Source organism: Rhinatrema bivittatum, chromosome 8, assembly GCF_901001135.1.
Source record: "Rhinatrema bivittatum chromosome 8, aRhiBiv1.1, whole genome shotgun sequence".
Classification (NCBI taxonomy): Eukaryota; Metazoa; Chordata; class Amphibia; order Gymnophiona; family Rhinatrematidae; genus Rhinatrema; species Rhinatrema bivittatum.
In genome coordinates, this window is record NC_042622.1 from 156,860,071 (window position 1) to 156,886,692 (window position 26,622).

A 26,622-nucleotide genomic window follows, 5' to 3' on the forward strand; every position below is an offset into this window, starting at 1 on the left:
GTGTGAAAGGGAAAGCAAGGAAAACGGTGAATGAGGAATAATCTAGGAGGAAGAGATCAAGTGAAAAGTATTGGAGGAGGCTGGGAAAGGTCATCACGAGAGAAGGTCATGAGACAGTAAAAGAAGGGGGAAACGATAGTGCAGGAGAAAGGTCGGGGACAGAAATAGAACAGCACAGAAAACGGACAATCCCTTGATGTGCCCCCACTCTTTCCCTCCCCAGACACCACTTCCCCTTTCACCATCAGCCGGCCTGTGGAAAGAACGGATGAGTCCAACACATCTATCCTGATTGGCTGTCTGGTGGCCATCATCCTGCTGCTTTTGATGATTATTCTGCTCATCCTCTGGAAACAGTACGTCCAGAAGAGGCTGAAGAAGGTAAGAGTAAAAGAGAACGCAGACTCCGGCAACAACAGGTTAGAGCAGGGCACAAGTCCTCGTGGCAGCCTCAGAGACTCGCACGTTCCTCTGCAGCCCCTGGGTAAGATCATTAACTTTGGGGTTTTCTTTAAATGGAACCTTGAACCTTCCTGGTTCAAGGTTCCATTTTTATTAATTAGCAGTTTTATTGTTTTCAACAGATAACGGTTACAATTCCCGATTGACCACCATACATTTATTGAATTTTTGTTTGCAAGAGGTCAGTGCGTAGATGAGAGACAATAGGTTGGTTTTAAACTTGACTGAAATGGAGAACTTTATGGGCCTCTCACCTTCCTGTGCCTGAAGCTTGTTTGAATCTGATAATTGAAGGGATACATTTCACTTTCTCAGATAATGTGAGAGATTTAGAGGTCCAGCTTGACTCTTGATTAACGTTAATAACACAAATAAAATCCATAGTCAAGACAAGATTTTATAAGCTTAGACATTTGAAGTATATTTTTTCATGGGGTGATTTTCAAACTTTGTCTTAACATTTGATTATTGTAATTCCTTATATATTGGGCTCACTAAGTGCCATTTGAAAGCCTTACAGGTTTTGCAGAATTCTGTAGCAAGAGTAGTTTTGGGATGATCAGTAAGAGAAGATATCTCTTCTTTGCTTGAAGAACTTCATTGGTTGGCTGTTGCTCAGCATATAAAGTTTAAATTACTTTCTATGATATTTAAAGCTAATGAGGGGCAAGGGTCATCATATCTCCCTTTTTGTTTCCAGAATGTAAACCTTTTCATACTTTAAAGTTGGTGGAAAAGCAGTTACTTTTCATTCCATCTTTTAAGACCACTCATTTGCAGGAAACTTCTCAGTGGGTACTTTTTATTATAGAACCTCAGTTATGGAATTCTCTACCAATTAATTACTAATTATACATTTTTTCAAAAAAGGTTAAAGTCCACCTTCCTTTCTGATCCTGCTACACCAGTCCAGAATGATAGGGTTTATCTCCCCCTCCCAACAGATGGAGGCAGATCTCATGACCTTTCTGGTATTCTCTGCCTCTTGCTCATGGAAGACCTTCTGGTGGTACAGCAGGAAATTCCATAATGGTTTTAAATTAAAATGTGTGTTAAAAAAGCTAAAATACGTGCAGTTTCAACTGTCTGTGAACCAGGCATCCGTTTGATTCAGAGTTTGTGAGATCTGATGCTGTTAGCTCCCATTCCCATTGGGGGTCTTGGTAGAGCTTGAAGGGGAATCTAAAATAAGGGAAAGGATAAGAAAAGGATCCTCTTAAAGTTACTGTCTCCCGTTCCAGTCCCTCTTATATTTTTCTAAAAAAATTTTTTTTTTAAAAGAGCTTTATTTTCCCTTAGGGCAGAGGTAAGCTACTGAGAGTGAATTTTGATTGACAGCTACTGCAAATTGGCTATTCCCAAGAGAGGGTGTTGAATCTTGAAAGCCTTTTATTATAATAAGGAACTAATTTTTGGAGTGAGGCTACCACTGTCTCCTGCAACATCAGCTAAGCCATGAGTGCAATAGGCTCTCTCTCTCTCTCTCTCTCTCTCTGCAGCTTGCTTCCACAATAAAAATTACTTGGATCAGGTAATAAAAACAAATGAGTGAGTTAGTGGCTTTAGAGGCTGGGACAAGTACTACCAAACAGAGAGTAGTTGGGTATAACGAGGCAGCCTTTAATGATGGAACAGCGACCATATTAAAAACATCTTGGGTGGTTTTCAGCACGACACAGGCAAATAGAAATACAAATTTTGAACCTCCAGTTTTTAACTCATGAGGTCAATCATACGTTGGTGTTAAATTTGGATACTAGGTTGCCAGCTACTGGAGAAACCTCCCCAGAGTTTTCTTATCAAATTCCTACATAAGGCTTTTTGTGCTTTGCAGAAGCCTGATGAAGGAATATTTTCTGTGATTCCAGCAGCAAAAAAGGCACAGGACAGCACCCAAATATATTCTTTTCCATTTCAAAAAAGAAAGACGCTGTCACCTTATATAGGTAAAATATTGTTTTCCTAAACTTGTGAGTCTCTTTCTTTAGATATAAGGATTCATATGATGGGAGTAGCTGTGACTATATTGAGGAAGTTGAAATTCTGTCTGAAAGAGAGGAAGGTCCATTCTCAGAGGGCATGCAGGATGGTAGTCCTCACACATGGATGACATCAGATAGAGCCCCAATGCGGAAAACTTATGTCAAAGTTCCTAGAACTTTGACTAGGCACACTGAGCATGCCCAACATGCCCTATACCACGCATCCACATGGGGTCCGTCTCCAATCTCTGTTTCCACAGAGCTGTAAGCCTAGCGGTGTGAGTGAGATCACTTTGACTGTTTTATGGCCTTGTGGAAAACTGTGGTTTTCCCACATTTTTCCTCGTTCTGTCACTGAGTCCCTCTCAGTGCCCTCCCATAGTGTCTCCTAGTCAAGGTTTTTGGTGATTTGGGTAAATTTACTTTCCCCATGGCAGCAGTGCAATGGTGTCGGCTAGCCATCTCCACTTGCCGCCATCGTTTTGGTCCGTGTCCCTTTTGTTTGTCCAACATGGCCAGGTCTAGTTTTCAGCGATGCTGCCGGTGCCCAAGGACCATGTCCATCACGGCTCCACATGAGATATTTGTTCTGTGCCTGGGGGCATCACATGATATTCGGGGTTGCCGCTTATGCGCCCAGGTGACCATGAAGGGACATCTGCTTTGACTCTACAAGATGGAGCAGCTCTTCAGGTCAAAGACGTCTGAGCCATTGGCATCGGCATTGAAGAACCAAGAAGCAGCACAGATGGACCCCGAGTCATCGACATCTGTGGGACCATTGGTTCCGTTGATGCTGTTGGCAGACAGGAGTGCCGGAGGCCTGACCAATGTCGAGCTCCTCCAGTCTGAGGATGTTGGGTTCCTCGTCATTGGCCTCAGCACAAGGGAAGGACTGAGCAGAGCATCAAGGGAAGCTGAAGAAGCATTGGCACCAATTCCCGTTCAAATACTGTGCCAGGCTTGGGGATGGACCGGCTTTTGCCGCGATGCCTCTGAAGTGACTCCATGACGAAGAGTGCTAGTCCTTCATCTGTGCCAGGGGTCCGTGAAGGTCTCCAACATTCCTGATGCCAATCACCGATCCACCTCGAGGATCCAAAGACTATGTGGCCACCCCTCCTTCTTCCTAGTCAGTGTTTGCATTGGCACCATTCGAGGAGGAGCTAGAGTGCCGAGTCCTGCCAATGGTGGACCAGGCACTGCAGGGCACCAACAGCACTGGACCCAGTGCCACCCATCCTCAGGCTGCTTCTGGAGAAGCTCAATGTACAAATTGGTGCATTACTGACCCAGCTAGCGTCTGTTCTTAGGACAGCCCTCTGTGCTGGGCACAGAGGCCTCCCCCTACCAATATGGTGGTCGTCAATAGTTCCACTGAAGAGGAAGCTCCACCGAGACTGGCAGAGAGGCCAAGGACTGCTGCTCCCCATCCAGTTCTAACTGTGCCTGCACCTCTGGACGAAGGCCGAGCACCTAGGGACCCATCCTTTGTGATTTACAGTGAGGATGAGGAACCCTATGACCCCTGGGGGATTGATGCTTATGAGTCTTTCTCTGAGGGCTCTGAGGTTCTCCCTTCAGACCCTTCTCCTCCAGAAGAATGAAGGAAGTCTCCGCCTGAGGACTTAAGTTCACAGGTTTTGTGAGGGTGATGGCAGAAGCCATCCCTTTTCAGTTATTGATGGAGGAGGATGATAGACACAAAATGCTTGAGATCCTCCAGTCCATGGAGCCTCCTAAGGAGATTGTTTGTAGTGGTTCCAGTACATGAGATCCTTAAGGAGTTACTGCTGAGGATATGGGAACACACCCTCACAGTGCCTCCCATTAATAAGAAGGCAGGACAGGGTCTACCTCGTCCAGAATGCTGCCAGATTTGATAAGGATCAGCTGCCCTCAAGAGTGCCAAGTGCTCTTGGACTCATTCCTGGGCACCCCCAGGGGAGGACCATAGAGAGATGGACGCTCTTGGGAGAAAGATGTTTCAAAGAGCTATGCTCATTCTCCGCATTGTTGCCTACAAGTTTTACATGAGCCTGTACTCACGGGACATCTGTAAGCAGATGCAGGAGGTGGCCAAACAGCTGCCTCAACAACAGCAGGACACCCTCATGTTGCTGGTGCATAAGGGCCTGGAGTGCGGAAAACATCAGGTCTGTGTGACCTACCATGTTTTCAAGGCAGCATCAAGAGTCTCTGTAGCGGGAATCAGCACCCACAGAATAGCATGGCTGTAGGCCTCTGATCTCTGACCAGAGATACAGGAACGACTCAGTGACATGCCATGTAGTGGAGAGAATCTCTTCGGAGAATAGGTGAGGAATGCTGTGGCCCAAGTTTGAGACCACCATGAAACCCTCCAGCAACTCTCTGCCAGTACTCCGGACCAGTTCTCCTCTTCTAGGAGAACGGAGAGACCAGGGTCAAGAAAATCTTTCTTTCGCCAAAGGAAATACTTTCCTCCTCTTCCTCGCTCCTGTCAACACCATCAGGGCTACTGCAGCCGTCCTAGGCAGCAGAGAGCCCCAAGCCCCAGCCGGCTCCTCAGTTAACTCCAGGGACGGGTTTTTGACAGGGTCGTAGGGAGCATATGCTAGCTGGCTGCGGTTCTTTGCGAACCAGTGGTCCAGTATAACCTTGGACCAGTGGATTCTGTCCAACATCCGTCAAGGGTACCAATTGAATCTATTGAGTGCCCCGACAAATTGCCCTCCATTTCCCATTTTAGGACCCATTAGTGTTCTCAACCACCCAAAGTCCCATCTCAGCCCATCACTTCAATTGGACCTCATAGGAGCCCTGCTAGACACGGCTCAGGCCAAGGCCTTCCTACCTCGCCAGAGGGCCATCACCTTGACCATCACAAAAGAGGTTCAACAGAGCCAGCAGGTGTCAGCCTGGCATACATTGAGGATGTTGGGCCATATAACTGCAACCATCTAGCTGACTCTCTTTGCACATTTACAGATGCACAGAGCCCAATGGACTCTGAGGTCACGGTGGCACCAGGCCACTCAGAGCTTCCAGGATTGCATCTGAGACATCCCCTCTCTCCGGAAATCATTGTCCTGGTGGCATATACTTTCCAATCTGGAACAAGGGATCTCTTTTCAAAGTCTTCCCACGCACATTGTCCTAATCATGGATGCATCTACCCTGGGTGGGGAGCTCATGCAGATGGTCTCAGCACCCAGGGTCTCTGATCTGTTCAGGAACGCTTTTGTCAAATCAACTTCCTGGAACTTCAGGTGATCAGATATGCACTATGGGCTTTCAGAGATCAGTTGTCCAACAAAGTTGTTCTCATCCAAACTGACAACCAGGTAGCTATGTAGTATGTTTTCAAGCAGGGTAGCACAGGATTGTACCTCCTGTGTCAGGAAGTGGTCCAGATCTGGTCATTGGCCCTGTCCCATGGGATGGTGCTCAGGCCCATGTACCTGGCTGGGATGGAGAACGTGGTAGCTGTCAGGCTGAGTTGAGCCTTCAGACCCCATGAGTCCCTGGACCAGGAGATAGGAAATCGGATATTCCACCTCTAGGGGAGCCTGGATGTAGATCTGTTCATGTCCTCCTGCAACAGGAAAGTGACTCGTTTCTGCTCCCTGTAAAGGTCAAACCAGCCTTGGATGCTCTTGCCCATCACTGGGGCAAGGGTCTTCTGTATGTGTATCCTCCGATTACCTTAGTGGCGAAGACTCACTTGAAGCTTCATAAGGACAGGGGGGCTATTATCCTCATAGCACCTCATTGGCCAAGACAGGTCTGGTTTCTATTCCTACCGGAGTTGTCCATCCGGAGACTGATCAGTCTGGGTACCTCCCCAAATCTCATCATGAAGATCAATTTAGGCTGCAGCATCCCAACCTCCAGGCCCAGTCGTTCACAGCCTAGATGTTGAGAGGTTAATCCTGCAGTCACTTGATCTTTCAGAGGATGTGTCTCGGATCCTGGTGGCTTCTAGAAAGCCTTCCACCAGAAATTCCAATGGACTGAAGTGGAGGAGGTTTTCCATGTGGTATGATCAGAAGGCTCTAGATCCATTCTCCTGCCGTACACAAAAACTGCTTGATTACCTTTTACACCTGTTGGAAGCTAGCTTAAAGACCAAGTCCGTTAGAGTTCATCCCAGTGCAATTGGCGCATACCACCAAGGTGTAGATGGTATGCCCATCTCTGTACAGCCTATAGTTGTATGTTTCTTGTGGGGCCTTTTTCAGTTGAAGCCTCCCCTAAGACCTCTTGCCATGTCTTGGAATCTCAACATGGTGTTAACTCAGCCGATGAAAGCTCCTTTTGAGCCACTGCAAACCTGTAACGTGAAGTACCTGAATTTAAAGGTCATATTTTGGTGGCGGTCACCTCAGTGTGCAGGGTCAGCAAGCTCCAGGCCTTAGTTACTTATCCACCTTACTCTTAAGTTTTATCATGACAGGGTGGTCTTGCGTGTACACCTTAAGTTCCTGCCTAAGATGGTGACCGAATTCCATCTTAACCAGTCAATCGTCCTGCCAACATTCTTTCCCAGGCCCCATTCGCACCAAGGCAAATGAGCACTGCACATTTTGGACTGCAAGCGAGCCTTAGCTTTCTATCTGGCATGGATAGAAGCCCATAGACAGTCCATCCAACTTTTTATTTCTTTAGAATAGGTTGGGTGTTGCCGTTGCCAAACAGACATTATCAATTGGCTAACAGATTGCATCTTCTTCTGCTATTCCCAGGCAGGACTGCATCTTGGGAGTCATGAAAAGTCTCATTCTGTCAGAGCTCTGGCAGCGTTGGTGGCCCACTTGTGAGTGGTTTCCGTGGAAGAGATCTGCAAGGCCATGAAATGGAGTTCCCTTCACACATTCACATCTCATTACTGTATGGATAGGGATGGCTGACACGACAGTAGGTTCGGCTAGTCTGTCCTTCGAAACCTGTTTGAGGTGCAGAACCCACCTCTTCTACCTACAGCCCGTTGTTTGGGTTCAGACTTTCTCCCCTTCTGTTACCAACAGCACCGGTGTTGTTGTGCCCATTAGCACTTGGCCAGGTGTCTCCTGGTCTCCTTTTGTGTTGGGGAGCAGCCTGTAGCTAGGGATTCACCCATGTGTGAGGACTACCATCCTGCTTGTCCTCTGAGAAAGCAGAGTTACTTGCCTATAACAGGTGTTCTCCGAGGACAGCAAGATGTTAGTCCTCACGAAACCCACCCGCCACCCCACGGAGTTGGGTTTCTCCTATTTTTTATTTTAAGCATAATTCTATGTTAAAAGACTGGAGAGGGACCCTGTATGGATGTGTGGTATAGGGCATGCACAGCGTGCCTAGTCAAAGTTCTAGAAACCTTGACATAAGTTTTCCACATTGGAGCTCCATTTGATGATGTCACTCATGTGTGAGGACTACCATCCTGCTGTCCTCAGAGAACACGTGTTACAGGTAAGCAATTCTGCTTCCTAAGTGTAGGCCCACCAATGACCTATAAAGAAGCATGATCACCTCCTTTTCCCTACCAGTTATACCTGTTCCTAAGCCACCAATATCCCTCAGGAGGCCACCACCTTATCACATTGTTTCTACACCATGGGACTGTCAGACAGATCTTTCTCGAAATCTGTACACATCAGCTCTTTACCACCTGCTGATCCCGCAGATTTCTACACCCCAGGTGCCTGACTGCACTTTTTTGCATCGAAAAGTACCAAGTATTTGACCACTTCTTGAGCTTTCTTAGTTCATTACTCATTCTGTCTACTCCCTCAGGGGTGTCCACTCTGTTGTAGATCTTTGTGTTATCTGTAAAAAGTCAAACTTTTACCTCCAATTTCTCCATTATATTGCTCACAAAGATATTGAACAGAATCAGCCCCAGGACTGATCCCTGGGACACTCTAGTATTCACCTCTTCCTTCTCAGAGAAAGTAAGTGAATTAATACATAAATAAAAATCTATTTACCACTATCCTCCGTCTATCACTCAACCAGTTTCTAATCCAGCCTACCACTTTTTATTACTTAAAACTTTTATATTCTGCTCTCTGCAGTATTTTTAATGCAGATTACAATTAAGTATAAATATAAAAAATGCATATAACACAATTATGTAACCCAAAACCAGCTGAAAATAAGAGTAAGTCAGTCAGTCGCGGCACAGATCTCTTTAAGGCGGCACTTTGATTGTGCATCGTTTTAGCAGACACTGTTACCAGCAGATGGACTGACCATATCCAGCATTTAAATGATTTTGACAGTATGTCCCCACCTGAAGCTCCCTGAAGGAGGAGTCATACACTCCGAAACACTGCCGTGTAGGAGGATGCACCTTCAGGATTGAACATATCTGTTCACTGGTGGATTAAGACTAAGATAAGTGCATGCATTAGCTGATTTATTTTACACAGTGCCTGCACTTGCGATACAGCCCAGTTTGGAGAGTATCGTATCTTATGCAACCTATGATTAGGCAAGCCCAGTGCTTCACGGGCTTGACTATATAAGCCAAAAAGTAATCTGTGGCAACATATGACGGTTGCTAGACAGCTATTTGCATTGAGTTCCTTTTCACAGCTGAATCTATATTTTTTGTGATTTATAATATATATCAAGCATCCACACATTCTGAATAAAATAATTATAACATACAATTCAATAGTACAACCAAAAGACTATTAGTTCATTTATTGGTAACATACTTATGAAAAAAAAAAGAACTGATAACCACAATAAGTAAGTTAATGAATATATACTATAGGTATAGGGAGTAAATAAGGTTTTATTTTTTCTGAAAGTGCATCCAGTTCTTCTTTTAGGGCAAGCTGGAGGGTGTTACAAAGTGTAGTGGCCACCACTGAGAACACTCTGGCTCAAATAATTTGTAACTAAGTGGATTTGAAAAATGGAATGGCCATCAATAATTTTTCAGCTGATCGTAACCTTTATGTAGGGGTATACGTTGTTCTGGACAGTGTGGCAATGCTATAGATGTATTTTCCATGGTGCTGTGTCTCACCTATCTCACAGCTCTCCCCATCCTTCTCTTGCAGTCTCCCCGCCGGATCTTGGAGGAGGATGCCACAGCTCGCCTCTCCTTCTATAGCTACACCATTGCCAACCATCAGACGCAGATCCTGCAGTCCAATCCTACCTACGAACGTGTCTTTCCACTGGATCTGGAGTACCAAGAGCCTATCATGCCACCACGTAAGCTTCCTGAACTGTCTCAGAGCGCAGAGGATTCAGGTAAGCACCTGTGAGAAGCTCAGCATACGTAGTATAGGTCTAAAAAGGGGTGAGCTTCCTGGAGAGATTGTGCATGCCCTAATGCTCTAAGCTAGGAACTTTTGTATGCAGCTGGCAGTGAGAGCAGATAATGCAGGTTGCAGAGTTTCTATAAAATAAATAAAAGGACTAGAATTATTTATGTTTCTTTCTCAGCAGTTTCCTTCTGCTCCTTTGGGCTTCCAGCTCAATTAGAACCAGCCTCCATTGAGCTACAATGCCATATGTCTTCTTTTGCTACTATCAGGGGTGTTCCCCTATTTATATCCCTTCCCAGCTCTCATAGTCAAGTCATTGCAGTGGCAGACCTCGACCAGGGGTTCATGCATTAGGGCTTCCTTAGGAGCTCTGCAGTTGTGGTTGCCTTTGCACAATGAATGGGACTTCTGAGCCCCAGGGACTGTAAATGCAGCCTCAATGGCATTCCTAGCCTTTGTTTGACCTGGGGACCAGAGTCCTGGTCTGGGAATCAAACCCAGGCCCTCCACATGGCAGTGCCAGCTCTAATAGTTTATTCTTCATTTATTCAGGTATTAGCACAAAAGCCAGGACTGGACTTGAGCATAGAGTGCATTATCCAGGTTGTGGGCAAAAGTCATATATATATGAGAGCTGTCACATACGTCCTTCGCGAAGAAATTGTATCTTTTCATTGGTATACCTTGTTGCAGGATTCTTCATTTTTCCACCTCTGTTTTCACAAGAGGATAAGGCAATGGATCCTGTAAGCCATGGAGCAACATGGGAGTCTTGTAACTAAATGTAACCATAACACTTATATAATTATAAAAGACCATAGAGCAGTTACCAAATTCCACATAAAGATCTTCCCTTGTTCCCCCGTTTCATTAATCTCTGTTAGAGTTTGGACCTCCTTAAATAATAATTGTTCTCAGGGGACAAGCAGTGCAATACAAATGGATGACGGCTTGAAGATCAACTAAAGTTCTCTCACAGCTCGGACGTTTCTAGACGTGAATCTGAGCAAGTGCGGGCCTTCCCGCGTTAGCATTTTATTTTATTTTATTTATTTATTTAGTCAGTTTTCATCTCCTCAGTCTAATTTGTCTGCAATTGCGAATGGTCAGATAGAATTTTCTCCAAGCATCAGTGCATTGAAAGATCTTGGCATCTTTCAATGTGGAAGAAAATAAAAAGAGAGAAAAAAAACTCCTTTTAAACTGTGCTGTGAATGTCTTCACAAGATGGCCAGTAAAGGTTTGCATGATATTTGTCTAAGATGTCTGGGGTCAGACCATAACATGGCAAATTGTGGTGTGTGGGGGAAAATGTCCCCACAACAACTACAACATTTGAGTTGTCCAATCCATTAGATGCTAAAGCAAGTTTGAGAAAAAGTAAAACATCTTATCCATCAGGTTTGTCAAAAATAAATAAACCTGCTTCAAACTAAATGGGTGCTTTTCCCTGTATTCACATACAAATTTCAAATTTGTATGTGAGTACCATTTACTTGTAACATATGTATAAATTAATGTTATAAATTGATTTTGTATATTGATTAAAAATATTGTGGGAAACAATTTAGATATGTAGCGTTCTTCTCTGATGGCAGCCACATTGCAAAAGGATGGCATGTTGGTACATCCGTGTCTGGATGACTGCCTCATTCTTGCGCAATCAGAGGACCTCTGTCAACAATCAGAACAAAAGGTACCGATACGCTTGAGGTCTCTAAGATGGATGGTGAACCTAGCAAAGAGCCATTCAGTCCTTTCTCAAACTCTGGAGTATCTGGGAGCTCAGTTTGACACGCTGGCAGAGAAAGTGTTTCTCAGAGAGAGAGATTGTTGAAATTGCAGAGTCAGATTCGGCATCTTCTAGAGCTTTTGGTGCCCAGGGTCTGGGACTATTTACAGGTCCTGGCATAGACATGGCATAGACGTTGGAATTAATGCATTGGGCATTCACGCATATGCGGCATCTGCAGGGGGCTCTTCTCTCCGGTTGGAAGCCAGGGACAGTCTTTCATGGTGGCTTACTTGCACCAGTCTCGAGGGTGGTGCAGAATTGGAGGTTCTGAATTGGGTAATAGTCACCATCGATGCAAGCCTCTTCAGATGGAGGGCAGTGTGTCAAGATCAGTCGGCACAGGGTCATTGGTCGAAACAGGAGGCCTCATGGTCTATCAGTCAGTTAGAGATGAGAGCGGTGCATTTTGCCTTGCTTGCATGTCTGCCACGGTTATGTGACCATCCAGTACGGATCCTAACGGACAATGCAACGACAGTGGCCTACATCTACCATCAAGGCAGAACCAAGAATCAGGTGGTGGCTCGAGAGGCCCGTGAGTTCATTCTCTGGGCAGAGCAGCACTTGGAGCAGCTGGCAGTGTCTTACTTCATCGGATTGGACAACGTTCAAGTGGATTTTCTCAGTTTGAGAAAGTTAGACCCCAGGGAATGGGAACTGTTGGAGGCAGCAATCTGTCTCATTCACAGAAGATGGGGGTATATCCATATGGACTTAATAGCGACCAAAGAAAACACCAAGGCTTCGTGGTTTTACAGCTGCCAAAGAGAATACAGTATAGAAGGAATTGATGCTCCGGTGCTGACATGGACTTGAAAGATTCTTCTTTATGTCTTCCCTCTGTGGCCTGTGATGGACAAGGGATTACAGCAGTTAGATAAAGATCCAGGCAACTTGATCCTGGTAGCCCCAGAGTGGCCACATTGACCATGGTACCCAAATCTCATCAACATGGCCATAGAAGGGCTGCTGAAGTATGGACATCAGTTGACTCTTCATCACCAGGGCCCACTATTTTCAGGTCAGGCAGCTCACGTCTGTCTTGTGGCTTCATTTCTGTCTCGTGGCTTCGCTTCTGAGAGGCGACGTCTGAGATGGAGGGGATATTCTGAAGCAGTTATTTCCACCTTATTTCAGGGCACCTGGTGGCAGGGGGTTTAGGGCGCACTCAGTGCGTTCTCAGGCGACCTCCTGGGCTGAGTCACAACAGGTGTCTCCGCATTAAATTTGGAAGGCAGCTACTGGGAAGTCAGTTGCACACTTTTGCTAGGCATTATTGCTGGATGTCGGGGCTCTGGCTTCCATGTTCTTTGGTGAGAGTGTTCCACGAGCAGAACTCTCCAGATCCCAGGAGTCTGGACTGATCTGGGTATATACAGGGAAAGGAAAATTGGTTCTTACCTGCTAATTTTCATTCCTGTAGTACCACAGATAAGTCCAAAGACCTGCCCATTTACTGAGGGGGAGAGCCCACTGCTTGTACTATTGCTTTGTATATAGTGTGGAGTTTTTGGAGGTTTTCAATGCCAATTGCTTATGTTAAATTTGAGAAACTAGTTTTCCATTGTCTTTTTGGGTAACTTCCCCTTCCTCTGGCTCATTGGAGGGGGAGGGAATTTCCTTAGAAGTTTATGGATGTTGCTGTCATCTTGGCTTGGGTACAGGTCAATACTAAGGTTCTTATTTTTCAAAAATCACAAGAGAATGTTACTGTTCTGCTCACTAGTTTATCAATACATATACCTTATTATATTGATTAAATATCTTTATTTCATAAATTCTATATTCACAATATTTTATTTATTTTATTTATTTAAATTCTTTTAATATACCGATGCTCAAGACAAGGTCTTATCGTACCGGTTTACAGTAAACTGGGGGGAAACAGTTAACAATGAAAGCAAAAAAGTTACATTATAACAGGGAAAGTGGAACTAGGCTGTTAGAAAAAGAAGGATAGGTTAAACAATTTCTAACTGGAGAGAGGGGCAAATAAGCAGGAGAGAGTGCTTACAAGGTAGGAATTATATACAAATTTACATTGTGTATATGATTAAGCAATTTTTTTATTATTATTATTATTATTTTATTTTTATCAGAGTGCAATAAGGCGAAGAGCAGTTCCTTTGAGTTGCGGAAAGGGACACAACCGTGGGGTGTGTGACTGTGTGGGAGACCCTGAGGCTTTTCACTGTATTCAAACCAACATACACACCTCATTCACACTAAAAATGTACTAGTACATATAAAAACACCACACTTGTTTTATACCCCAAATGTGCACATTCCATGAGTCCAAACGTAAATGCTGACTTCTTATTAACGTTTTTCCTTTTTTTCTTTTGTTTTCTTCAATGGTTCAAAGCTCAATAACCCATCATTGACAGAATTTTGATGATGGGTTATTGAGCTTTGAACCATTGAAGAAAACAAAAGAAAAAAAGGAAAAACGTTAAGAAGTCAGCATTTACGTTTGGACTCATGGGATGTGCACATTTGGGGTATAAAACAAGTGTGGTGTTTTTATATGTACTAGCACATTTTTAGTGTGAATGAGGTGTGTATGTTGGTTTGAATACAGTGAAAATATTGTGAATATAGAATTTATGAAATAAAGATATTTAATCAATATGATAAGGTGTATGTACCGATAAACTAGTGAGCAGAACAGTAACCTTCTCTTGTGATTTTTGAAAAATAAGTATTACTGGACAAGGGATTTTCGGTTTTGGTATTGTTTGTAGCAACTAAGGTTCTATAGGTGGCACACTAGGTTTTATGGCAGAGTCAGTGAAGCTTTCCTCTGTATCCATCTGCTGGCAGGGAGGCAAACCCCAGGAGTCTGGTCTGATCTGTGGTATTCCAGGAATGAAAATTAGCAGGTAAGAACCAATTTTCCTATCTTGCAGTCTGTGTGTATGTATAAATAAATGAATAAATAAATCTGTCACTCTAGCCTCTAAACTCGTTCTCTGAGAGCCAGGAACTCTGAACCGGGCGCACATATACAACTTCTCACTAAATGGTAGATAATCATACGTGTGGCATTTTGTGCAAAAGATATAAAGGGCCCCATCCTGCTGCTAGACTGCTGTCAGCATCCTCATGTTGTTGAGTTCCTAGTTAATTTAAGTTGCTACGGGACTAGGAATGTGTAAATTGGTGTCCTTTAAATTTGTGATGTATTTAGTTTTAATTTGGCACTGACCTGCAAGGACACAATTAAAGTAATTGATAAGGACCAATTCGCTCCCTTGTTCTAGATAAATCCCTGATTGATTTTTGATATGGAAATGTGTCTTATCCTCTTATATGGGATAAGAGTATATAAATCAAAGAATGAGCTTAGGGGTGGGTGGGAGGGAAAGAAAGACACTATAATAAGTTACCTGCCTCACTAGTCTTTTTTAACCAAGGCACACAGATAGACACTAAAAAAAATTACCTACCACCCCTGGTCTTTTCTTTTCTTTTCTTGTCAGGCATATACACACTAATAGAAACTAATTATCTTTCCTAGCCTTTAATCGAGGCGCACACACACAGACAGGTCGATACAGAACGGTGCGCTCATCAAATGCATGTTGATGAGCCTATGAGTTAGTCACCCAAAGTACAAAAAATAAAATGTGCGGCTCGCACATTTTACTCTCAGAAATTAATGCCTGCCAAAGGCAGGCATTAATTTCAGATGGCACCGGGCAAGTATACAGAAAAGCAGAAAAATCTGCTTTTCTGTAACCCTCCGACTTAATATCATAGCGATATTAAGTGGGAGGCCCCAAAAATTTAAAAAAAAAAAAATTCTTTAAAAAAAAAATCTTCCCGTGGGTTGGAAAATGGACGCTCAATTTTGCCGGCGTCCATTTTCCGAACCCGTGGCTGTCAGTGGGTTGGACAACCGACGCCGGTAAAATTAAGCGTCGGTTGTCAGACCTGGAGGTGGCCACATTTGAGAACTGGGTGCCATAGGCACTTAATACTATTTTAAAGTAAAAATTCACAAGAAAATTTCTGGTGTTAAGAATCTTGAAGACTATAAGGTACAGGGGCAGAGGAGAAATGGAAGCATGTATGTATGTTTCCTGAGTGCCTGTGTCAGGCTTCGACAACCCTAAAACTGATGATTAAAAAAAAAAAATAATAGGCGCATACTGCAAACCCTGATATCTCTGCACCTCTTTGCATCCCTAACCAGTACACCAGATAATGGTAGCAAAGACCCTTGTCCTAGAGAATTCTACAGCTGTTTCCATGGCCTGCACTATAGATAAGGGAGGCACTTAACCCTTCTAAGGCTCTGAGCACTGCAAAAAATTTTCAGGAATTTTGTTGGTGACTTGAATGTGTTAGATTAATTATCATGTGTAGTAAATGCTGGAGACTTGGAGGGTATGGAGAGCTTGGGCATTTCTTATGAATTCTGCATTTCCCAAACCTGATTTTAGTTTACGTTTTTGCCCTGTGGTGGTGATCTCCTGCATTAGGAAGCTTGCTTGCAGTTTCAAGAAGAACCTAGTTATCTCTTTCTTCTTTCAGCCTGCAGTGGGGACTACGCTGAGCCTGATCTGACCCAGTCCACACCCCACCAGGGCTTCCAAAACAATGTGCCACACTACGCAGAGACGGACATCGTGAACCTGCAGGGCGTGACTGGGAATAACATGTATGCTGTACCTGCTCTCACCGTGGACTCACTTACCAAGAAGGATATCACTGTGGGGGAGTTCCCCCGCCAGCAGCTGCGACTAAAGGAAAAACTCGGAGAAGGGCAATTTGGAGAGGTATGACAAGTTTCTCATTTCAGTGTCCAGGGCACCGAAATTAAAAAAAATCTGGAATCTAGAAACGGGCAGTTGCCACTCCCTCTTCTTCCCCTTCTTTAAAGAATCACCAAAAGATACAGGATGCCTGTCAGGGTTGCGAACTCCTGAAAAATACTTTTGATGACAACCCAACTTTTAATAAAAATGTTTTTTGGTAGCTTACAGCCCAGCGTGTGTGAAGTGAGAGGGCCCCCTCTGAAGTTCAAAGTTGGTTGCGCAGGATGCCCCTCTGAAAATCTGCAACCTGTGCAGAAGGCAGAGGGGCAGCACTTGCCAATGCACCTTCAGCCCTGAACACACCATTTCCAGCTCCAATCTTCATACAAATGATGTCAGAGGGAGCTGAAATATACACAAACGTTACAGGTGGCCACAGAACTTTTATGGATAGGTTCACTTTCTAGTTATTTTTAGGGTATCTCATAAATGTGTGGGGGTTGGCAGGGATCCCAGTTGTTAGGGTTGTCAGGATGTCCATGGTGAATATGCATAAGATAAATTTCCATGTACTATCTCTATTTTATGCAAGTATGTTTCATGTTTGTTCATTGTCGAAACCCTGGGAACCCTGGAAATGGGTTTGGGACCATTGGACTAGAGAGTATAATCAGAGGTGTACCCTTTAAGTGCTGGTTCCTTATCATCCATGCTACCATTCCAGACCATTGGGTAATGCCTCTCTGCCAGCAGGTGAAGAGAGACAACTACCAGTTTTCTATGACATCGCTCACAATATATATGAACTTGAGCAGCAGCAAACCTTCAGTACTTCTCTGTCTTATGCAGATGCAGACATTTTGGACATGTGCAGCTTTTGGAAGTTCTGTGGTTGACTGTTCTTCAGAGGTCTTGGTAGAACCCAAGGGGTAATGAATTAGCCTTAGGGTTCCCGAGACTGTGAACTGCTCCAGTTCCTTTAGGAGTTTAAATTCTCTTCTTGGGGTCACAGCCTATGGATTTCCTCTCCTTTCTTCCCTTTCTCAAATCTTCTCCAATATTGTGGACTGTAGCTGTGTTCCCTCCCTGTTTAAGGAACATTTGCCTTGAGCAGGATAGCTGCTCAAGTTGTTTAAAAACAAATCCCAGATTTTTTCAGTGCATTTATTCTCCTGCTGCACAAGGCATATTTAGCCAGAAAAGCAGCAGCAGTTCGCTCTGGTTCTGGGATTTGTTCCTTGGATGAGTCCAGTGGGGTGGTCCAGGTCCCGAACCACGGTAGAGCCTTGGTTGGAAAGGCCTGGTCCTCCAAAGAAAAGGCGTACTGACGGCGTTCGTCGTGCTTTGAGCCTTCTTCTCCTAGTGGTACACAGGGAGACACGGATGACTCTGAGGATCCTGATGCATCACCAGGGGAGGTCCCAGCAGCAGGCATGTTTCCAGATGCGGATGCCGTAGTGGATACGGATGCCATGGATGGGGACCCTGAGGAAGTTCCCATGGCTGAGGGAGATCCCAAAGTGGTGAGGTTTTTCTGCAGAGAGGAACTCTGGCCTTTGATTCCAGCTGGTGATTCAAGAGCTAGGAATCAAGGTGTCACAAGAGGGGACTGATCCTGTGTTGGATGGTTTGTGTGGTTCAGTGAAGGCTTTTCCTTTCCACAGTTCGGTGAAGATGTTGATAGTTCGGGAGTAGGACACTCCAGAGTCTGACTTTGAGGGTTGGTAGAGCTATGATAAAGCTCTATCCATTATTGGAAGAGACTTTGAAGTTATTACTTTCTCTAAAGTCAACGTCTCTGTGTCAGCTGTCACCAAAAAGACCACCATTCCGGTAGTGGGCTCTGCAGCTTTGAAGGATGTATAGAGTTGCAAGCTAGAACTTCACCTCACGTTGGGTCCAGCAATTACAGGAGACACAAGCTATGTCAGGGGCAATGGCACAGGAAGCTGAACATCTGGAGATGGCTGTGGCATATGGGGCAGACACACCTTCTATGATCTTATCCAGACGTCTTCCAGGATCATGATGTCTGCAGTGTCTACTAGAAGATTATTATGGTTGCATAACTGGTCAGCAGATGTATGGTCCAAATCTCAACTAGGGACTTTTCCCTTTAAGGGGCATACTCTTGTTTGGAGAGGACCTGGAACAGAATAAGAAGCATCTGGGTGAATCCAAAGTGCATAAATTACCAGAAGATAAGCCGAAGGGCAGAAGATATTTTTCTGCTCGGGCTAGGTTTCAAGACAATAGAAGGTTTCGCCAAACTAGAGGTTCTGTGGGGTTCTCAGAAACAGAACTCAGAACAGAACAGACGTCAGAACTCAGTCCTGGGGTCAGTCCTTTTGGGGTAGTTGGACACTCTGGCACAGGTGCAGGGGGATCGAAGTCCTCGCAATGAAGTGAGGTTGGTCCACTCTTCAGTTCCGGCTGTCGGAGGGCGTCTGGTGCTCTTTTTCGAGGAGTGGGCCAAAATGAAAATGGACCAGTGAATCTTAAGTGTGGTAAAAGACAGCTATACATTAGAACTTGCTTGTCCCATTTAAGATGCTTACATCGTGTCCCCTTGCGTTCCTCTCGCCAAGCGGGTAGTGGTTCAAGAGACGGTGAACCACTTAAGGCAACTGGGAGAGGAACTGTGAACAGGGAGGTACTCCATCTATTTTGTGATGCCAAAGAAAGAGGGATCGTTTCACCTAATTCTGGACTTGAAGAAGGTGAATGTGGCCCTCAAAGTTCCTCATTTTTGCATGAAAACTCTGAGATCGATCATTGCGGCAGTGTGCAAAGAAGAGTTTTGGCTTCTCTCGATCTAACAGAGGCTTATATGCATATAGTCATCCTGCAGGAGCATCAGTGGTTTCTGAGGTTCATGATACTAGCGGAGCGTTTTCAGTTTCGAGCCTTTCCATTCGGATTGGCAACAGCTCCGCGTATGTTCACCAAGGTGATGGTGGTGGCAGTAGCTTTAAGATGGGAAGGAGTGCTGGTGCATCCATACTTGCATGACTGGCTCAACTGAACAAAGTCAGAAGACCTTTGTTAGCAGTCTGTGCAGAAAGTGTTGCAACGATTGCAGTCTTTAGATTGGGTGGTAAATCTCGTGAAGAGCCATCTCATTCCCACACAGACCCTGGAATATCTGGGGGCTCAATTTGACACACAGATGGGGAGAGTATTCCTCACAGAGGAGAGACTGTTGAAGTTGCAGGGGCAGGTTCATCACCTGTTGGAGCTGTCAGTGCCAGGGTATGGGACTATTTGCAAGTCCTGGGTTCTGTGGTGTCAACGTTGACCTTGGTGCCTTGGGCAGTTGCTCATATGTGGCCTCTTCAGAGGGATCTTCTCTCCCGATGGAATTTCATCTTCCCCTTCCACTCAAGGGGAAAGGCAGGGACAGTCTTCCATGGTGACTTCTTGGACCAATCTGGAGCATGGTGTGGAAATGGAGGTTCTGGATTGGGTGATTCTAATCACTGATGCAAGCCTTTCAGGCTGGGGAGCAGTGTGTAAGGATCAGTCAGCGCAGGACCAGTGGTTGAAGAACCACTTGGTCAATCAATCGGTTAGAGATAAGGGAGGTGCTTTTCTGCCATGGTTGCGCGGTCTTTCAAGTGAGAGTGCTATCAGACAGTGTGACAGCGGTGGCCTACATCAGCTGATAGGGAAGAAGCAAGAGTCAGACAGTGCCTCAGGAAGCTCAGGAATTAATTCTGTGGGTGAGCAGCACTTGAGAATAGCAGCATCTCATATCGCCAGGGTGGACAATGTTCAGGCAGATTTTCTAAGTTTGAGGACATTAGACCCTGGAGAGTAGGAGCTGTCAGAGATGGCAATGCGGCTCATTTGGAACAGATGGGGTTCTCCTCATATGGACCTAATGGCGACCAGGCAAAACGCTGAGACATTTTATTTTGACAGCCAGCGAAGAGAACACAGGGCAGAGAGCATTGATGCTCTGGTTCTGCCATGGCCTCGAGTTATTCTGCTTTGTCTTCCACATGGCCGCTGATGGACAAGGTGATAAGGCGGATAGAGAAGCATCTAAGCGACATTTCTGGTGGCTATGAAGTGGCTACGTCATCCATAGACAGACTGCTGAGGTTCAGCCATCTGTCGAATCTTCTCCACCAGGGCCCAATTTTTTCGGACCAGGCAGTTCACTTTTGTCTCATGGCTTTGCTTTCAAGAGGAAATGGCTGAGATGAACAGGATATCCTGAAGCTGTTATTACCACCTTGTTGCAGGTGGTAATAATATTCATTGGTGAATATGCGAGTTTTGAAAGTCTTTTGCGTCCTGGTGTATCACTAATGGGAGTCTCTTCAATCTACTTTATTGCATATTTTGACTTTCCTTCAGAATGGGTTGGTCAAGGGTCTGGCCTTTAACACTCTGAGGGTACAGGTAGCAGCTTTGAGCTGTCTCCAAGGTAAGGTGCAGGGTTATTTTCTGTCTACATATCCGGATGTCATACGTTTTCTTCAGGGAGCAAAGAATTTGTATCCTATGGTGAGGAAGGTTTGTCTATCTTGGAATCTTAATCTGGTGCTTAGAGGCTTGTGTGAAGCTCCGTTTGAACCACTGAGGAGGGCAACCTTAAAGGACTTGACTCTTAAGGGGGTCTTTCTGGTGGCTATTTGTTCAACCAGGAGTATTTGGGAGCTCCAGGCTTTGCGTTCCGGGGTTCCATTTCTGCAGATTTCAGAGGTGGGGGTGTCGTTACACATGGTGCCCTATTTTCTGCCAAAGGTGGATTCAGGATTCCATGTTAATCAGACTGTGGAAGTTCCAGCTTTTCCCAGATTTGGATTCCTCCATGCCTCATGCAAGACAGCTTAGATTCTTGGATGTGAGGCATGCATTATTAAGGTATCTGAAAGTCACTAATGAGTTTCGGAGATCGGATCACCTTTTTGTATTGTAGAATGGCCCAAATAAGGGATGGCAAGCTTACAAAGCTACAATTGTGCGGTGGCTCAAAGAGGCGATTGGTTTGACGTATATATCTAAGGGTCGGCTGGTGCCTGAGGATTTGAAGGCTCACTTGACGCGTTCTCAGGTGACCTCTTGGGTCGAGGCTCAGCAGGTCTCTCCGCCGCAAGAGATTTGCAAGGTGGCTACTTGGAAGTCGCTGCATGCTTTCATCAGACGCTATCGCTTGGATGTTGGGGCTCCACCTCCTACGGGTTTTGGTGAGAGTGTTCTGCGAGTGGGACCATCCAGGTCTCACCCAGTATAGGGGTGCTTAGGTACATCCCAGGAGTCTGGACTGATCTGGGTACATACTGGAAAGGAAAATTGGTTCTTACCTGCTAATTTTCATTCTTGTAGTACCACAGATCAATCCAGAGACCTGCCTATTGGCGGTGGGAGAGTCGGCCGCTCTTTCTCATGGTTTGTATGTAATGCAGATTTGTTAGTAGTTCTCTATGCTGTTTTTTTTTCCTTATATTCTAGGACAGAGTTTCCAATTGGTTACTACATCACCATCCCCATCCCCCTTTTCATTGAGGAAGTTGGCTATTAATGTTTTTGGTACTTATCATCTTGGCTTAGGTACAGGTCAATACTGAGGGACTGCAGGAGGCACACTCTGTTATGTAGTAGTGTCAGTAAAATGTTTGTTTCCATCTGCTGGCAGGGATGCAAAATCCAAAAGTCTGGACTGATCTGTGGTGATACAGGAGTGAAAATTAGCAGGCAAAATCCAATTTTCCTTTCCTGTTCATACCCTAGTAGAGAAACATCAATGTGGTTTGGGTGGCTCTGGAGTGGCCACGCAAATCTGAACGACATAGCCATAGATGGGCTGCTGAGGTTCGGCTTTCGGTTGAATTTTCTTTGCCAGGACCCAGTATTTTCAGATCTGGCGGTTCACTTCTGTCTCGCAGCCTGGCTTTTGAGAGGAGAAGGCTACAAAGGAGGTGGTATTCCGAAGCTGTTATCACCACCTTATTGCAAGCCAGGCGACCTTCCACATCCTTAGCATATGTGTAGATTTGGAGGGTCTTTCAGTCCTGGTGTACCGTTAACAGAGTGCAGCCTATTTTAACCTCGGTGTCGCATATTTTTGGGGTTTTCTGCAGTAGGGTTTGGCTAAGGGTCTGGCCTTTAACTCTCTGAGCATGCAGGTAGCGCATTGAGCTGTCTTCACAGTAAGGTACAGAGATATCTTGGATCAGTGCATCTGGTTATGATGCGTTTTCTTCGGGGAGCGAAGAATTTGGGTCCTCCGGTGAGAAAGATTTGTCCTTCTTGGAACCTTTATCTGGATCTTAAAGGAATGTACGAGGCTCCGTTTGAGCCACTGAGGAGGGCAGTTATCAAGGATCTCACTCTGAAGGTAGTTTTTCTGGAGGCTATTTGTTCAACCAGGAGTATTTTGGAGCTTCAGACATTGTTGTGTCGATACCATTGTCTACAGATTTCAGAGTCTGGGGTGTCGTAGCGCATGGTGCTTTTTTTTCTGTCAAAGGCAGTTTCAATGTTCCATCCTAGTCAGTCTGTGGAACTTCCGGCCTTTCCGGATTTGGATATGTCCGTGTCTCTCGCACGAGAGCTTCGAGTCTTGGAGGTCAGGTGAGCATTATTGAGGTATCTTGAAATTATTAATATTTTCAGGAAAACATATCACCTCATGTATGCTACTATTATATCCATGATACAATAATATTTTAAGATTTATTATTGTTTTATACCGATGTTTTATTTCATAGTTAAGTTTAGTTTAGTATATTATTTAATTTTATTGTTCTTTGACAGTATAGTAGTTAAATTTTAAGTTTTATTATTTTTGAGGCTTTTAAGATTTTAAGTTGTCATTGAGTTTAGGAAACTAACTAAAATGATGTATTTAATTTATTATATAGTTAATTGTATGTATTGAATTATGTTAATGTACACCGTTGTGATGGTCAAACGACTGATGTAACGGTATATAAAACCAAATAAACTATAAACTTATAAACTCATTGTGCTGTGGAGTAGTCCAAATAAGGGGTGTAAGGTATCAAGATCTATGATTGACTTTGTTTATATTTGTAAGGGTTGACCTGTGCCTCAGGGGTTGAGGTCTCACTCGCTCGTTCTCAGGCAACCTCTTGGCTCGAGTCTCAACACATGCCCCCACAAGAGATTTGCAAACTTTTGCCAGACATTATTGGTTGGATTTCTGGGCTCCGGATTTCATGTGTTTTGGTCAGTGTTCTACGAGTAGAGCTCTAAAGATCCTACCCGGTTTGAGAGAGCTTAGATACATTCCAGGAGTCTGTACTGATTTGGGGTATGAACAGGAAAGGAAAATTGGTTCTTACCTGCTAATTTTCATTCCTGGAATACCACAGATCAGTCTAGAGACCCGCCAGTTGGGGAGGAAGAGTCCACCCGTACTGCAGAGGAGTTGTATATAATGCAGAGATTTTGTGGGGGATTCAAGGCTGTTTCCTTTTTATTTCTTTGAACAATTGCTAATATTGTTGTGAATTTACTTTACTCCTACTTGTTGTGGGAGTTTGGGCTCAGGATTCTTAGTGTTGGTTTATTAGTTATCATTTTGGCTTGGGTACAGGTCAGTATTGAGGGATTGCAGGTGGCACACTAGGTTATATGGCAGTGTCAGTAAAACTTTTCTGTCGCCATCTGCTGTCAGGGAGACAAACCCAGGTGTGTAGATTGATCTGTGGTATTCCAGGAATGAAAATTAGCAGGTAAGAACCAATTTTCCTATCTGTTTCTGTATAGGTCATTTGTAAGACCTCTCCTTGAATATTGTCCAGTTCTGGAGCCTGTACCTCCAAAATGTTATAGACACGCTGGAGGCGGTCCAGAGAAAAGCTACCAAAATAGTACAGTGTTGGCATTAAAAGCCTTATCAGGTGAGACATAAGAACTTAAATATGTAAACCCTAGAGGAGAGGCGAGATGGGGGATTATAATAGAGACATTCAAATACAGAGGAAGCAAACACTTTTACATAAAAGAACATGCTAAAATAGTGGTTCTTAAGCTTGCCAGGGAGGACTCCCAGCCAGTCAGGTTTTTAGCGAATCCTTAATGAATATACATGAAATAGCTTTGCATGCGTTACATCCGTTGCATGTAAATTTAACATCATGCATATGCATATTGTCTATAATCTATAAACCTGACTGGCTGGGGGTCCTGTAGGACAGGTTTGGGAGCAACTGCTCTAGAACAGGACATCACAGCATGATGCTCCAGGAGCATTCTGGGGATGACTGCAAGGATAAGCCTCCCAATGTAGGTGGTAGAGAGAAAACCAGTAAGAGAATTCAAGAAAGACTGATATATATATATAGGAGCCAATATAATATGTTGTGCATTAAAATTATGTACTGAAATTTAACACACATGCTAAAACATAGAAGTGATGGCAGAAGAAGACTATACAGCCCATCCAGTCTGCCCAGCAAGCTTTCACAGTTTTTTTTCTCATACTTATCTGTTACTCTGACCGCTGAGGTCAGGGCCCTTATTGGTAACTTTTTGGTTCTAATTTTCTTTCCACCCCTGCCATTGATGTAGAGAGCAGTGCTGGAGCTGCATAAAAGTAAAGTATCACGCCTAATTGGTTAGGGGTAGTAACAGCCGCAATAAGCAAGCTACTCCCACGCTTATTTGTTTACCCAGCCTGTGCAATGTAGTCCTTGTTGGTTGTCTTAATATAAATCCTCTTTTCTTCATTCCCCCTTCCGTTGAATCAGTGAGCTGCGCTGTATATGTATTGAAAGTAAAGTATTGGTTCGGGGTAGTATCCGCCGCAAAAAGCAAGCTACTTCCATGCTTATTTGTTTTCCCAGACTATGCAATTCAATCCTTATCTTCATTCCCCCCTGCAGTAAGCTAATGCAGCAAGAGTTTTAAAAAAATGTGCACAACAAATAAAACGAGCCCAGAAGATAAGAGCAGCACTCCACGGTGAGCAGAAAAGGTCCAACCCGTTCACCGTGGCCCAGACCCATTGTCAGAACTGGAGGATACCACAGACCGGAACCAGTAAAAGATCCATCCTAACCGCTTCCCCATTGCCCCAGACCAGAAGACCATCAGGCCCTGGCTCTTTACTCTTATGGCCATGTAGTGCTAGGCGGCACGGGGATAGATACAAGCTTTCCACTGCAGATGGGGGGACAAGGAAGGACATTTTTTTTTAAAAAGTATACATAGCTACGACAACAGTCACAATGGTTAAACCTGTTTATCATGTATAAAATATGATTTATGCGCATAAAAACATGTTTCTTGTATACAGTGTCTTCTGCGCACAAAACAATATGGATGCATAAAATAAAATTTGATGTGTACAAAACATTTTCTCTGCACAGAAAACCTACCTTGTATGCAGAAATCATGATTTGTGTATAAATTGTGAGTCGTTCACTTAAATTCCAAATTCAGGATCCCACACGACAAACTCCAGGTTCAAGCCGCTTAGATTTACATTAGCTCAAGTAACTTTACTCGAGTTCTGACCAGGAATTACATTTCCAATATTAAGAAATCAGGGCATTAGTAGTTAATACCTCCATTAACATTGGATTTAAATGGAGGAGTGCTTATTAGTACGTATAGTTTAATGCAGGTTTGTGTGCACATTTTTGCACACAAAACTCCGTGCTGTTTTGGGAATAAAGTCTGCATACAAAAAATGTGCTTATTTATACAGGTAAAACTGTGCACCCAGCCCAGTGCACGTTAATACATCAGGCCCAGAGGATGCTTATTTACTAAGGAGTGAGGGGAAAGCCAGAGATTAACTGGTGTCTACTGCACTGCATCAGGAATGAAACTAAGCAGACTAAATGGGCCTCACAAACCCTATCTGCATCATATTCTGTGTTTCTTTGGATGGTGTTATGTGCTACAGGGCTAAAATACGGGAGGGGTGTGAATGGCTATGGGATTGAATTGCAGGGCAGAGACATAAAAGGAGTGTCATTGGATTATAGAAATCTATTATAGTGGTGTGTGTCTGGTGAATCAATGCCTTGTCCGTGTGTTGTTGACATGTGCGCTTCTTTATTGAATCAACACTTTGTTGGTGCTGTTACAGCATGTGATCCTGTGGTCAGTGGATGCTTTTTCAGTTTTATCAGGATGTATACAGTTTTGGTATATCAGTGTTGTTGGCACAATGTTCACTCTTCACAACCCCATTTGTTTAACTGATTGTTTGTGATATTGGTGCAGTGGTTATTGATGTGCATGCAGTGCTGGTATAGTGCACTGATTGAGAACTTGCTGATGTGATTTCCCTTCATTGTGCGCCCCAGTTTGGTCTATGTGGAGTATTATAGTTTGAAGCCTTAACTCGTCCTTCTGATCTACATATGCTACTTCCGGTA

At 44.2% G+C, this 26,622-nt stretch overlaps 1 protein-coding gene across 3 annotated transcripts in view; it reads left to right on the forward strand.

Moving 5' to 3' along the window:
• Nucleotides 1–26,622, forward strand: part of LOC115096694 (discoidin domain-containing receptor 2-like) — a 262,959-nt gene that overhangs the window by 191,995 nt on the left and 44,342 nt on the right. For all 3 annotated transcript variants that reach the window (XM_029611691.1, XM_029611692.1, XM_029611693.1), the window contains exons 10-12: nucleotides 224–381; nucleotides 9,482–9,677; nucleotides 16,029–16,273. In XM_029611691.1, coding sequence (XP_029467551.1) covers nucleotides 224–381; nucleotides 9,482–9,677; nucleotides 16,029–16,273 — 599 coding nt within the window. The remainder of the gene's footprint in view (nucleotides 1–223; nucleotides 382–9,481; nucleotides 9,678–16,028; nucleotides 16,274–26,622) is intronic.